Here is a 15,169-nt window from a genome sequence, read left to right as displayed (position 1 = left end):
AACAAGACAGACAGGAAAATAAAATTGCATATTACTACATCACATAGAGTGTTATTAAAACAGGCAAGATATGTTACTCTGTCACATTAACATTATGTTTGCAACCTTGACTTCCGCCTATTGTAACCGGTGCAATTTTTACTTGTGGCATTAATGCTGAGTTAATACATTTCCCCGCCCAATTTGCTATAATTAGTAGCAGCACTTACACAGCACCTTACATCTTCAAGTGAAGGCACTGTATAAACATTAAATAATCAAACTGTGACAGTGCCCCCCATAAGGCTTTATGGAAATATGCTTCTGAATGTATATATGACATAACTAGAATATGATTTATGCTACATATGCCATGTAACATATCTCTGTAAAAGTTATGATCTACTGAATCTATTAATCCTATTTGTATGCACGTATCATTTTTGTGTTTGAAGTTATGAATATTGGGTGTGTACTGGCTTGATTTTTAAGTAGCCTTTGTAAGTATTTGGTCAGCTTCTTGAGAAAGGAATGTGCATGTTAAATGCCCAATCAAGAAGCACTTAACAGACAATGGATCTTGAAGATGCCAATCTACATCTGAGCTTTCCCAGGAATGTGCCTTGGTTGACAAGAAACTCAGTCATATATGGACCTGTGACTTGCCCATGTGACTCCAAAAACTCCATTTTTTAGTTGGATTCTACACGGGGGGTGTCCACCCACAGGAGAAAGTCTATTTAAACCCCTGGGAGACCCCTCAATTTTGTCTTCAGCTGGCTAAGGAGATATCCTTGGGGGGGTGGAGAGGTTACTTGAAAGAAACTGGAACAAAGGACAGTAACTACAGGGGGTGTGAGTGATTGCTGGACCCAGACTAGAAGGAGTCTAGTCTGTAAAAGGAAGCTTACTGGAATTCCTCTAAGGATGAGGTTTTTATCCGTATTCAGAATTCTTACTGTATTAGACATAGACTTCCGTGTTCTATTTTATTTTGCTTGGTAATTCACTTTGTTCTGTCTGTTACAAAAAATAGGATTTAAGTGGTTCCAAGTAGTATTTAATAAAAATCACTTTTTACTTATTAATTAACCCAGAATATGTATTAATACCTGCAGGGGAGGGCAAACAGCTGTGCACATCTCTCTGTCAGTGTTATAGAGGGCGAACAATTTATTAATTTACCTTGTATAAGCTTTGTACAGGGTAAAATGGATTTATTTGGGGTTTGGACCCCATTGGGAGTTGGGCATATGAGTGTTAAAGACAGGAATATTTCTTAAGCTGCTTTTAGTTAAGTCTGCAGCTTTGGGGCATGTGGTTCAGACCCTGGGTCTGTGTTGGAGCAGACTTGCATGCCTGGCTCAACAAGACAGGATGCTGGAGTCCCAAACTGGCAGGGAAAGCAGGAGCAGAAGTAGTCTTGGCACATCAGTTGGCAACCCCAAGGGGGTTTCTATGATCCAACCCATCACATGCACCTCACAAGAACTGTGCCAGGGAGAGAGGTGTAGCATTATTTAGCCCAGCTTACATTAGGGTGAAACTGAGCCAGAGAAGTTAAGTAACTTGCATCAGGCTGTCACAGCCATGGATTATTGCCCAAGAGTTCTTGGCTGCTAGGCCAATTCCCTGATCATCCCTTTTGTTCACCTCAGGGATCTGGGATAGATTTTGAGAAAGGTAGAAATTCTGGACTCCGGCAGTAGCTGAGTATACAATATTTAATATGAGGTTTTAGAAGACTCCCATTCTGGATTACCCCCCTGACATCTTAAAATATCTTGCTCCAAATCCAACATTTTTTGCCCATTAATGCCTTAAGGAGAAGAAAGAGGATTGGACTACACACCGCAACTGGCAAAACTGAAACACTATTTGTTTATATAAGACTGCACCTATCTGGAGCTCTAGATGCAAGTGCAGGCAATTGACAAGGACATGGACAGAAATCTAGTAGGACCAACATTTATATTATGACCCTCTCAAAATAGCAAAACTAAAATGTTCTCCCTGCATCACCTCTGCACCCCTTCCCCATGAGAATGCCTGGGATAAACAGATGAGCTTTTAATATGTGCTCTGAAGGTCAACAGTCTCCACCAGCCCCTGATTACGAAAATCCTCTATCTTCCACCAAGAAAGCCATGCTTAATAGTCCTTTCATCTCCTTCATTCACAGAAACTTTTGTGCTGTATTTCACACTACCCCTCAGGCTGTAACAACCTACACAAGCCTGTTCACCAAGCTACCTCTCTTGCCTCATTCAAATTCCTCCCAAAATGCAAGAGCATCTACAAAAGAGTAGAAAACTTTTTTTTTAACCCTAACTGAATGATGGAAGGGGAGGGAAGAGAGGGTCTCTAAAACAGGCAGATCTCAACCATGTAGAACTTTGCAGATTAAGGCAAACAATTGGAATGGCATCCAGAAGTGAAATGCAAGCCAGTGCAGTACTCTGATTACAATTGTAATATGCCTAATTAGATAGCCATAAAAGGCAATAAGATATAAATGTAATAAATACTGTATTTTTTCACCTGTAGATGTATTTTTGTAATGGGTTTAATTTCCTGTGAATCAAAAGTATTTTCATGATAATATCTTCATAGATTATAGCCAGTACTGTTGGGAGTGAAATTAGAACAGCTGTATATTTCAGTGGGTCCAAGAAAGATAATAATTGGTATCAGCTAACCTGCTGATGACTTGGTTTGGAAAATAAGGACTTTCTTAAGCATCTGATATCTTCAGTTCAAAATTATGCACATTCTGCAATGTCAAGCACAAGCCAGTATTAGTTATTTAGGTGCCTGATGCCCATTTTGATTTACAAACCAAATCAGCAAATCAGGCAACCCCACATTCTCACTCCTTAGTGGACCTTTCCATGAACTCCTCCTCATTATTATTATTAGGAAATAACAGTTCAACAGATGAGAAATATGCTTAATATAAAAATATTAAACCTACTTGCCAAAAAACACAGACTTTATAGAGAATCTCCAACACCATCTGCCCCTTGGTTAGACAACATGAGAGAAAAAAATCACTACATTCAAATTTGGTTATAAGAGACATAACCACCAATGTCCAAGCTAGAGATTCTTCATTGCTTGCAGCTGCTTTGCAACTTTTGTCTTTTACATAAGTACACAGAGTGCAAAATGGCACCAGATGACAGCATTTTACATTCACTTTGCACAAATGTATGTGATGTTGTGAAGTACAGCCTGGAGAGTCAGATTCTCTCCATTAAGAAGCTACTTAGATTATGGCAGGCTGCAAATATTTGCTATTTATCCAGATGGCAATTCTGGTCTGTATTAGATGCAAGACTACTCTAGTCCTGAATTAGGTGTTCTAGGGATAAAAAGACAGAACCAGCTGTGATCAAGGCAGAGGCCAGTAGAGATGTTCTTGTATCATGCTGGCCTGCCAGCACAAACCATGGACAAGACTGAAATAGTTCCTTACAGTCATCCTTTCCCCATTCAACCCAGACTAGAAGAGTTGTTGCTAAGGTCACAGACTCCTGAGAAAAAAAAAAGAAAAAAAGTGACTGAAGAGAATTATTCCTGTTCAACGATCTTGGTATCTAGTAGAGCTAGTCAGAAATTTTTGGAGTATTTTTCCTTTGGAAAATGCTGATTTACTGAACTGAAACATTTCATCGAAACATGTCCCCCTCCACAAAAAAAAAAAAAAAAATTGTTTCAAAAGAAAAATTGAAAAAACAGTATTTTGAAAGGTTTTGTTTAACCTTCTTGGAATAGAATGTCTTGTATTTTCCACTTTGAAATGACTATTTGTTTTAATATTATATAATATCAAATAAAAAGTCTAAATTGGAACAAAATGTTTTGATTTTGTCAAAAAAGAAACATGGCAATCAACCCAAAATATTTTTGTTGGAATTTCATTTGACAGAAGTTTTGAAATATTTGTTTTTGTTATGTTTAGAGTGGAAGAAATAAATAAATAAATAAATAAATAAAATCAAGAAATTCTCCATGAAACAAGAAATCGGATTTTCATCCAGCTCTAATATCTACTCCAAACTACTTACTAGCTGATCTCCCCAAGACAGACTGAATAAGAAATCGCCAAGACAAGTATAAGTGATCTGTTATACATCTATATTTGTCAGTCTCCACTGAGGAGTTAATGACTAATGTCACATACTAAACAAGAATCCTGTATTGGGACTACATCATTAAAACATCTGACAACTACCTGTGATTGAAAGCTTGCCCGTTAAAAAGCACATTTAAAGGTTCTCAAAACTGTGACAAGAATTCTTGTTTAAGAAGATTATACAGTCTTTTTATAATGTTCTTTGCCTTTCTAGATTAGCATGTACATAACTGTTTGAATTCATTTGCTGGGTTCACTGAAAAGCTACTGCTGCTAGTTGGATAATGTATCTGTCAATATCTAATAACAAGTTGAACCTATGTGTCCTGCAATTCCATAATCCACTGGCATTTTCTTTGATTGCTGCAGCTGTCTTGAAGAAATATAGTTTTATAATTAAACTATAGTTTTATTTCGATTATAGTTGTTGATCTTTTCTCATTCTTGAAACAGTAGCCAGGGCAGCCTTTAACTAGGTTTGAGATTCTATTCCTTCAGAGAGTAACTCAGAGCAGCACAATCTCCATAGCTATGTGTAACAGGGTGATAGACAGCAAGTGTGAAAAAAATTGGGACAGGAGATGGGTGTGAAAGAGGGTAATCAGGGCTTTGTCTTATATAGGTACCTAATACTAGTATTGTCCCTATAAAATCAGGACACCTGGTCACCTTAGTGTGTAATGAACTAAATTATGTGATTATAGATCTGCAAAACCAAACACTGCTGGGTCCGATCACTCTTCCTTGGGTCTATAACAGGGGTCTCAAATGACCACGAGGGCCACATGAGGACTAGTACATTGGCCCAAGGGCCGCACCACTGACCACCTCCCCCCCCCCTGCTGCCCCAGCCCTGCCCCCATTCCAACCCCTTCCCTGAAATCCCCACCCCAACTCTGCCCCCTCCCTGCCCCCAGGGGGGTGCAGGAGGGGTGCAAGGTGCAGCAAGGGGCTCAGGGCAGGAGGTTTGGCTGCAGGAGGGGTTCGGGGGACGGATCCGGCCCGGTGCGCACCGGCGGCAGAGCAGGCTCCCTGCCTGCCCTGCCCCTGCACCGCTCTGGGAAGTGGCCGGGACCTGGGGGAGGGGGAGGGGGCACAGGGGTCTGTGTGTTGCCCTGGCTGCGCCTCCAGGTACCTCCCCTGTAGCTCCCATTGGCCAGGAACGGGGAACCGCGGCCAACTGGAGCTTCAGAGGAAGTACCTGGAGGCGTGGCCAGGGCAACACACAGACTCCTGTGTCCCCTCTCCCCCAGGTTCCGGTCGCTTCCCGGAGTGGCGCAGGTGCGGGGCAGGGAGGGAGTCTGCCCTGCCCCCGGTGCGTGCCGGGCCGGAGCCACTCTAGGTAAATGCAGGGCGGGGGGGAGGGGCCCCGCGGGGAGCTGGCAGGCTGCAGAAAATAACCCCGCGGGCTGCATGTTTGAGACCCGTGGTCTATAAGTACTGCAGAGGCAGTCCTTGCTAGTTGCTCTGAAGCTCCCCTTCTGGCTGATCACACAACATCTACAGGCATCCAACTAGTCATCTTTGGAAGAGAGGCTGCTGGGCTCTGGGGGAAAATGTCTATCTGTACAAGCATCATTTAAGCATTCAGTTAATACAGGCAACTCATTTCAAGTAACGACTGTTAGATTTTTTACGTGCAATTTGTAAGATAACAAATAGTGCAGCTCTAGTTAAGAGTCTGTCCCCATCTCTGTTCAGATGCCTTTATTTCTAAGGGCCTGCTCTGCAGCAGCACAACTGCACCGATGCAAATGTGCCATTGTAGTGCTTAGTGAAGACGCTACCTACGCTGATGGGAGAGCTTCTCCCATTGGTGTAAGTACCCCACCTCTCCATGAGATGGTAGCTATGTCAAAGAGAGAAGCCCTCCCATGGACATAGTGCAGTCTGCTCAGGGAGTTCGTTTGGTATAACTGCGTTGCTCAGGGGGTGTGGATTTTCCACGCCTGAGCGACATAATTATATGGACATAAATTCGTAGTGTAGATCAGAGCTAAGGTTACAATTATTGATTTTTTTAAAAAAGTTGAATGATTGATTGGCTCCCACTTTTTATGTGATAATCATATTACACCTACCTGGATGAGTTATCAATATGCCAATAAACAATCAGGAATTTAAAGAGGCACTGTCAAGATTGTTAGGCCACAAACTTGTCTGAACTAGTTATGCACCCAGATACTTTGATGATGGGCATTGCATAGAAGTGTATAGTAAATAAATATTGCTTTGCTTTTTACATATAAGATCAGGGATGAGAAGAACATGAGGAAAGAAGTTACATGCACACATTTTAAAATATTTATACAAACATTAACATTAGCAGTAGGATGTTGTGACAAAATGCACCCCTGTATTCACGCCCTACACACCATCATACAAAGATTCTTACAAAATGTGCCCTTTGAGGTATGATTTGAAAGCTAATAACTGACTGGTCAATAATATCATGGTGAAATGTATTTAGCAACCTTGTGTGTAAAGTTGGGTGTTAAAGGCACATGTTCAAAATCACACAGCCCCAATTAGGTAGAACTAGTCAAGCAGGCCTGTCTTAAACAAAGGGATGTGTGTTTACCTCAATTTGCATATAAATTGTAAACAGTGTTCTCAGACAGCAAGAGGGGGAAGAAAAGACAAATACACTCTGATTTTCAGCATACACAGGTGTAAAGAAACAGCATGAAGCCTCCTTCCTCCACCAGATTCCATGTCTCCTTGCTCTCAAGCTGGAAAGAACTTTAATGAGGGGTCACGCTCAGGAAAATGCTTTTTAAAGGGTGACTGAACTATAAAAAAAGTGATGAACAAAAAACAGCCCAAGTTCTCTCTCCCTATCCATCTCTCTCTTTTCATCTAAGATGACAAAAGAAACAGCTGTTGGACCGTGGGAGTAGATTCTGGCCTGAGAATTTGGTCAGCAAGGTACTGAAAACCTGTAGTAAGAATTTCATCTTGAACCAAGTCTAGAATGTTCACTTTAGTACTAGGAAGTGTTTTAGCCTTATTTTTCTTGTAACCATTTCTGACTTTATTGCCTTAATACTTGTACTCCGTTAAAGACATCTCTTTGTAGTTAAATAAACTTTTTTTTATTCTTCAATCAAAACTAATCTAGTGTTGTGAATTGTGTGAGTAATTCCATTTAAAGTGGCAGACTGTTGTATCTTGATCGCCTTAGAGGAGCAACTGACCTAATACCTATATGGACTGTCCAGAAGAGGGCTGGGCAGTGCAGAACACGTTTTTTTGGGGGAAATCCAGGACTGGGAGCGTGTTGGTTCACCCTACAAGTAGTAAGCAAGGCTGCTGGAAGCCTGAGTGTGGCTGATGTTTACTAACAGGCTGCTGGGCTCAGAATTACTGGACCCCAGTTGTGGCTATACACAGACACTCAGGGTGTGTTCTGCGTGCTTGTTGTGAGGAGCCCACATTGGGAGCCACAGCAGTACACCATTGTGAGGCATTCCAGGTAGGTTGTGACACTATCCATCAGTGGTCTGAATTGCATCCCGAAATGTCATAGATGTACAGAACTGTAGTACTACCTATTCTTAGGGGAAGAAATAATTGGAATAGTCCAGACACTATCATGTGGTACCTGAAGGTAATAATGAATTTTAATAGTGATCAACACACTGCAGGTCACATTTCTGGCCAACTAAGTTTGAGTCAATTCAGTTAAAGGTAACTCCAGCCTTCCAAAATGAAAGGCTGCAGATGCTGGTTCTGTGGCAGATCAGCCCGTTCAAGGGAATTTTTAACCAGTTGTGGAAGCAAACCTCTCGCCTCACAGAAGACAAGCACCTGCAGCATTTAGGTCAGCACCACTGATGTCCCATGTTCAGGACTACACACTTGCTCACTACATTAAAGAACTTAACATGAGTAACATATGAATTTGAATACATTTTATTTCCATACAATCCATAAGGCATAATCCCAAGTAATTAGTGAGATGAGTCCTGATATTTCATCCTCCAAATTATTTCTGTGGAACTAGAAATAGGGTGAAGAGCTCTGGAGAAAACACTTCTAATAGACAACAACAATTAATCACAAACTCTATATTTTTGCGAATACAGACTAACACGGCTGCTACTCTGAAACCCTATGGGGAGTCTCATTAGAAGTTGCTGCAGGAGCTTATTGCCCTATATCCTGACTGCACTCAATGTATATTGACTTTAAAGGACAGTTCTGACTTGAAGACTGTGGGTCTCTGAACACTAATTTAGCTGCTCACAGTTGCTTCAGAAGAGAGGCATCCTCCTCTCAAATCTCAGCTGGCCTGACACTCTTATGTATTTGTGGATGTAAAAGCTGCTGGCACTCTCATGAGAAGCAAAGAGTAAAAACAAGAGGCCAACTACTTACTGCAGCGTAAATACACAACCAGTTCTGGTTATACTACATGTTTTCTGCTGAGCTATTACACCTCTGAATGCAATTTTGCAGGCCCTCTTTGTTATACTTATTTTAAAAGTATTTTTATAAAATATAGCTCATTGGTACTGTACCGAGCCAATGAGTGGGAGAAGGTAAGAAACTTCTCTCGAAACCATGAATTATGATTGAGACCAAATGATTTCACCTTGGTATTATGGCAATGCAAATAGTGATACCTATAGTAATACAAAGTGTTGGGCAAACTTAACAAGACCCTGTTTTCTGTTGCTTATAACTTTGGCAATCTAAGTGAAATTTTCTGTGCTGAGTATCTGTCTCAAGCTGAATATTTTTGGAAGATCTTCAGTAAAACGATTCAGCCTCTCTTAGAATGAGTATCATGTACATTGATTTGCCCATATAAAGTTCTTACAACTATTCTACTGAGAAGCTCTACCACATCCATACTTTGAACAGGGACTTCACATTTGACAAGGGAATCACCTTGGCACCAGCGATATGCATTTTGCCATCACCATGAAAATGTCTCCAATTTAGGAGCCTCTGAAAAAATCTCAGTTCATATATGTTCCATAGAGACTTGCTAGAGTTTGGCAGTTAAATTCTTCCAAGATTCCATCTCTTCTGCATCACAGAGCTGCTGGGGCTAAGCAGGACTTTTCTTGCAGTTGTTTCTCCTGGAAGTCACAGCCACTGCAGCACAAGAACTGAGAGCAGGGAAACTGTCACCTGCGTTCTCAATGCTCCCCATTATGGTGCCCAGGTAGCATGCAGGAGAAAGAGGTAGTCACCTGACCGAAATGCAGAGAGATGAGAAGCAATGCCTGGGAGAGAGAAGAAAGACTGGGACAGGGACAAGGAGCCAACGGGAGGGGATAGAAAAGGGATGACAGGGACTGGGGTTAGGCCTGGCGCAGGGATGAGTACAGGCTGGATGGGCTAGGGGCAGAAGGAACTAAGACGCCTTGGAGGACAGAGTTTACAGATCAAGGACTGCTAGGCAAGGCTGAGAGCTTCCTAACTAGGCCCTAGCCTGCCATCTTTTGAGACCTAATCTCTTTAGGATTCTTTGACAAGGGGGTGGGGCTAATTCAGAAAGAAGTGGGTTTAAAAAGCCAGCTTGTAAGCGACCAGCAGGGCTAGCAAAGAGCAGCCACAAACGGGAATTTTGCAAGGGAGCATGAAAGCCTGATACACTTTACAAACATTCTCTAAACTTAGGCCAATAACCCACCCACCCCCAATCCACACAACAACAACAACAACAACAAAAAAGCTAACTACCCAGTTTTTTGCACTGAATGCAGCATGTATGATTCCCTGCCTTGTGGGCAGATGGCATGTGTGTGTATTCAGTACAAGAGGCTCACGGCCCTCAGAGACACCATGGGCTCTAAAGACCAGAGTGGCTGAACTGGTGGAGCTAAGGGAGACAGATGTATAGACAAGACTTTCCAGGAAACAGTAGAGCAGTCCCACCCCCAGTCTGACAGTCTCTGTGCTGTTGAGGAGGGTCTGGAGCAGAAGAAAATGATCTCATAATTGGGACCCTTCTTCCAGATAATGGCATGATAGTCTCTTGTATGGAGGATACTACTCTGGGGGAGCAGATTCCTGTTATTAGGAAGAGACAGGTAATAGTAATGGGGGTCTCTATTATTAGAAATATAGATAGCTGGGTTTGTGATAAGCAGAAGAACCGTGTGATGAATTACCTTTTGGGTGCAAAGGCTGCAGACCTCTCAAGATATCTAGACAGATTTATGTGCAGTACTAGGTAGGAGCTGGTGGTCACGGTACATGTAGGTACCAATGACATAGCAAAAGGTAGGAAAGAGGTCCTGGAGCCCAAATTTAGGCTGCTAGATAAGATATTAAAGTCCAGGACCTCCATGGTAGCATTCTCTGAAATGCTTCTAATTCCACATGCAGGGTCAGACAGACAGGCAGATCTGCAGGGTCTCAATGCATGGATGAGATGATGGTGTAGGGAGGAGGGAGTTTACATTTGTTAGGAAGTGGGGAACCTTCTGGGAAAGGAGGAACCTATACAGGAAAGATGGGCTCCACCTGAACCAAAACAGTATCAGACTGCTGGCATGTAAAATTAAGAAGGTCTTAGAGGAATTTTTAACTAAGGACTGAAGGAAAGCTGACAGGCCCGGAGGAGCACAGGGTTAGGACATACACATCCCTTAGGAGAAGATTTAAAGTGGATGCTCTATATCCTAGAAAAGAGGAGAGGTGATGAGTTAATGAAATACAGGTAGGAAGTGAAGAGAAACAATCAAATGAAAAAGAGTCCCATTCAATTACATCACGTGACGGCAGGCAACTAAATATTGACAAATTTTATAAAGTGCTTGTATACAAATGCAAGAAGTCTAAATACTAAGATGGGTGAACTTCAATGCTTGGTATTAAATGAGAATATGGATATAAATACATATCACAGAAAATTGGTGGAATGATGATAATCCATGGAACATGGTAATACCAGGGTACAAAATATATAGGAATGACAGTGTAGGTCATGCTGGTGGGGGAGTGACACTATATATGTTAAAAAAAAAGGCAGAGTCAAATATAGCAAGAATCTTAAATCTAAAAGTATCATAGAATCTCTATGGATAGAAATTCCATGCTTGCATAAATAAGAGTACAAGAGGAATATATTATTGACCACTTTACCAAGATGGTGACTGTTTGTGAAATGATCAGGGAAATGAGAGAGGCCACAAAAAACAGAAAACCCAATAATAATGGCAGATTTCAACTATCCTCATATAGACTGGGAACATGTCACCTCAGCATAGGATGCAGAGATAAAATTTCTAGATACCATCTTCTTGAAGCAGCTAGTTCTGGAACCCACAAATGGAGAAACAATTCCTGATTTAGTCCTAAGTGGCACATAGGTTTGGTCCAGGAAGTAAATATAGCTGAATCGTTCAGTAATAGCAACCATAATGTAATTAAATCTAAACATCCTTATATTGGGGGAAATACCAAAAAAACCAAAACAAAAAACAAAAACAAAACCACCACCACCACCACAGTAGCATATAACTTCAAGAAGGGGAACTACACAAAAATGGGAAAGTTACTTAAATGGAATTTAAAAGGAAAGGTGACAAGAGTGAAATGCCCGCAAGCTACATGGAAACTTTTTAAAAACATCATAATAGAGGCTCAAATTATATGTATATCCCAAACAAAAATACATTAAGAGGACCAAAAAATCGCCACCATGGCTAAACAGAGTGAAAGAGGCAGTTAGAGACAAAAAGATCTCTCTTAATAATTGGAAGTCAAGTTCTACTGAGGAAAACAGAAAGGAGCACAAATTCTGGCAACTCAAGAGTAATTAGGCATGCAATTAAAAGCAACTAGCAAAAGACAAACTAACAGCAATTTTTTTAGTACATCAACAGCAGTAATCTGCAAAACAATCTGTGAGCACTGGACAATTGAGGTGCTACAGGAGCACTTAAAGAAGACAAGGCAGTTGTGGAGAAACTAAATGAATTCTATGCATTGGTCTTCACTAGAGAGGATGTGAGGGAAATTCCCACATCTGAGCCATTCTTTTTAGTTGACAAATCTGAGGAAATGTCCTAGATTTAGGTGTCAATAGAAGAGCTTTAGGAACAAACTGAAAATTAAACAGTAATAAATTACCAAGACTGGATGATATTCACCCAAGAGTTCTGAAGGAACTCAAAGATAAAATTGCAGAATTGCTAACTGTGGTATGTAACTGATTGCTTAAATCAGATGACTGGCAGATAGGTAACGTAATGCCAATTTTTAAAAAAGGCTCCAGAGGTAATCCTGGCAATTACAGACAGGTCAGCCTAACTTCAGTACGAGGCAAACTGGTTGAAACTACGGTGAAGAAGAAAATTATTGGACACATAGGTGACATGGGAAAGAGTCAACATGGCTTTTGCAAAGGGAAATCATGCTTCACTAAATCTATTAGCTTCTTTGAGAGAGTCAATAAATATGTGGACAATGGTGATCCAGTTGATACAGTGTACCTGGATTTTCAGAAAGCTTTTGACAAGGTCCCTCACCCAAGGCTCTTAAGCAAAATAGGCAGCCATTGGATAAGAGGGAAGGTCCTCCCATGTATCAGTAACTTGTTAAAAGATAGGAAACAAAGGGTAGGAATAAATGGGCAATTTTCACAGCAAAGAAAACTGTGCGTCCCCCAAAGATCTGTACTGGGACCAGTGCTGTTCAGCATCTTCATAAAGTGATGTAGAAAAAGTGGTAGAACAATGAGATGCTAAAGTTTGCAGATGATACAGAATTACTCAAAATAATTAAGTTCCAAGCTGAGTGTAGAGAGTTACAAAAGGATCTAACAAAACTGAGTGACTGGACAACAAAATAGCAGGTGAAATTCAGTGTTGATAAATGCAAAGTAATGCACACTGGAAAACATAATTCCAACTATACACACAAAGTGATGGGGTCTGAATTAGCTGTTACCACTCAAGAAAAATCTTGGAATCACTGTCGATACTTCTCTGAAAACATTTGCTCAATGTGCAGCAGCAGTCAAAAAGCTAACAATGTTAGGAAACATTAGGAAAGAGATAGACAAGACAGAAATCATCATAATGTCACTATATAAATCCATGGTACATCCACATCTCGAATACTGCATGCAGTTCTGGTCACCCCATCTCAAAAAAGATACGGTAGAATGGGGAAAAGTACAGAAAAAGGCAACAAGAGTGATTAGGGACATGGAACTGCTTCCATATGAGGAGAAGTTAAAAAGACTGACTGTTCAGCTTAGAAAAAAGATGACTAAAGGGGGATGTGATAAAGGTCTGTAAACTCATGACTGGTATGAAGAAAAATGAATAAGTGTGATTTACTCCTTCACATAACACAAGAATCAGAGGTCACCCAATGAAATTAATAGGCAGCAGGTTTAAAACAAAAACAAAAAAAGTGCTTCTTCACACAATGCACAGTCAGCCTGTGGAACTTATTGCCATGGGATGTTGTGAGGGCCAAAAGTATAACTGGGTTCAAAAGAAAAGGAGTACTTGTGGCACCTTAGAGACTAACAAATTTATTAGAGCATAAGCTTTCTGTAGCTCACGAAAGCTTATGCTCTAATAAATTTGTTAGTCTCTAAGGTGCCACAAGTACTCCTTTTCTTTTTGCGAATACAGACTAACACGGCTGCTACTCTGAAACCTGGGTTCAAAAGAGAATTTGATACATTAATGATGAATAAGTCCATCTATGGCTATTAACCAATATATTCCTAGCCACAACCCCATGCTCCAGGTGTGCCTAAACCTCTGACTGCCAGAACCTGGGACTGGACAACAGGGGATGGATCACTTGATAAATTGCCCTGTTCTGTTCATTCCCTCTGAAGCATCTGGTGCCAGCCACTGTCGGAAGACACGATCCTGAGCTACATGGACTATTTGTCTGGCCCAGTATGGCCATTCTTATGTTCTAATGTTCTTAAAAGGGTCTGTAACCAATAGAGAACAGTCTACTCAGAACCTGAAATAGTACTAGAGATTCCTGAATCTCAACATTCCTCCATGGTCAGCAAGTATCATTTTGTAACTAAAGACTATCATAAAGCATACATAGAAGGGGGCTGGATTGTTGCCTAGGCAACTGGCATTTCCTAACTTTTGAGTGCTTGATTTAACAGCCTTAACATTCTTTTAACATATTTTTTTTTAAATGTAATATTACTTCATTTCATAGAGTGGCTAATGAGAGGAGGCATCTGCCTTGCCGGTGAAGATTCTGACTCCGGACTCATTGATATCTTACATAGCTGTACAGGTTAGAGAAAGTAATCCATGTGTTTTAATTTACAGTCCCTAGATTTGCTCTCAGGTACAGGAAGCAGGATGGGCCACCAGAGTCTGAGTCCACTAACTTCATACATGGCCCATTTTTTCAACCAAGTGTTTGGCCAACAGAATCTAAAAATTTAGCCTTTTTTTTTTTCCAGATGGCCAGGTGATTAATGGGATAACTTGGCTGCCCGCTGTGGCCACTATTTTCACATATTGTCTTATGATGATGGGCCCATTACAAGTCATTAAAATAAAAAATTTCATGCCCTCCAACCAATATTCTTAAGAAAGTGCAAAGAATTACATGCATGTACAGGAAACATATTGAGGAGCACTCAGCATTATAAAATGTCACCATTGGACCAGAGCAAAACAATTAATCTGAAACTTTTTCACGAAAAAACAAACAAACAAACAAATAAATACAGATTTGGGTCAACCAATTTTTTTTTAATATATATAAATTCATGTCTATTTGTGAATTATTTTGGTTGAAATGAAAAAAAAAATCTAAAAATGTCAACACGAACCATTCCAACATTAAACAAAAAGTCTCAATTTGATTGTCTGGGCTAGAATCACATAGCAACATACATAGAGGAGGTAGTGGTTTTCAGAGATTCTAAGTCCAGAAGGGACCATGGGAGCATCTTGTCTGACCTCCTGTATAAACTAGGGCCCTACCAAATTCAGGACCATGAAAAATGCTGTAAAAATGGACTGTAAAAATCAGATCTCCCCCATGAAATCTAGCCATTGTAGGGGAGAGGGATGAGCAGGGCTG

General features: G+C 40.7%; 1 protein-coding gene across 19 annotated transcripts in view; it reads right to left on the bottom strand.

Annotated features, from left to right (window-relative positions):
- The window catches only part of LOC119857578 (transmembrane protein 263-B-like), a 312,491-nt gene that overhangs the window by 274,076 nt on the left and 23,246 nt on the right, over positions 1–15,169 (bottom strand). For 3 of the 19 annotated variants that reach the window (XR_006281807.1, XM_043515592.1, XM_043515590.1), the window contains exon 2: positions 2,954–3,515. The exons of 12 other annotated variants lie outside the window; for them this stretch is intronic. Coding sequence is in view for 3 of the 7 variants with exons in the window: in XM_043515590.1 (XP_043371525.1) it covers positions 2,954–3,061 (108 nt within the window). In the remaining 4 variants the exon portion in view is untranslated. Of the gene's footprint in view, positions 1–2,678; positions 2,697–2,953; positions 3,516–15,169 lie in introns of those variants that run through there. 4 more of the 19 variants (XM_043515588.1, XM_043515589.1, XM_043515599.1 and 1 more) reach the window with 2 other exon arrangements.

This window comes from Dermochelys coriacea, chromosome 6 (genome assembly GCF_009764565.3).
Source record: "Dermochelys coriacea isolate rDerCor1 chromosome 6, rDerCor1.pri.v4, whole genome shotgun sequence".
NCBI lineage: Eukaryota > Metazoa > Chordata > Testudines > Dermochelyidae > Dermochelys > Dermochelys coriacea.
This window is presented reverse-complemented; position numbering and strand designations above follow the sequence as displayed.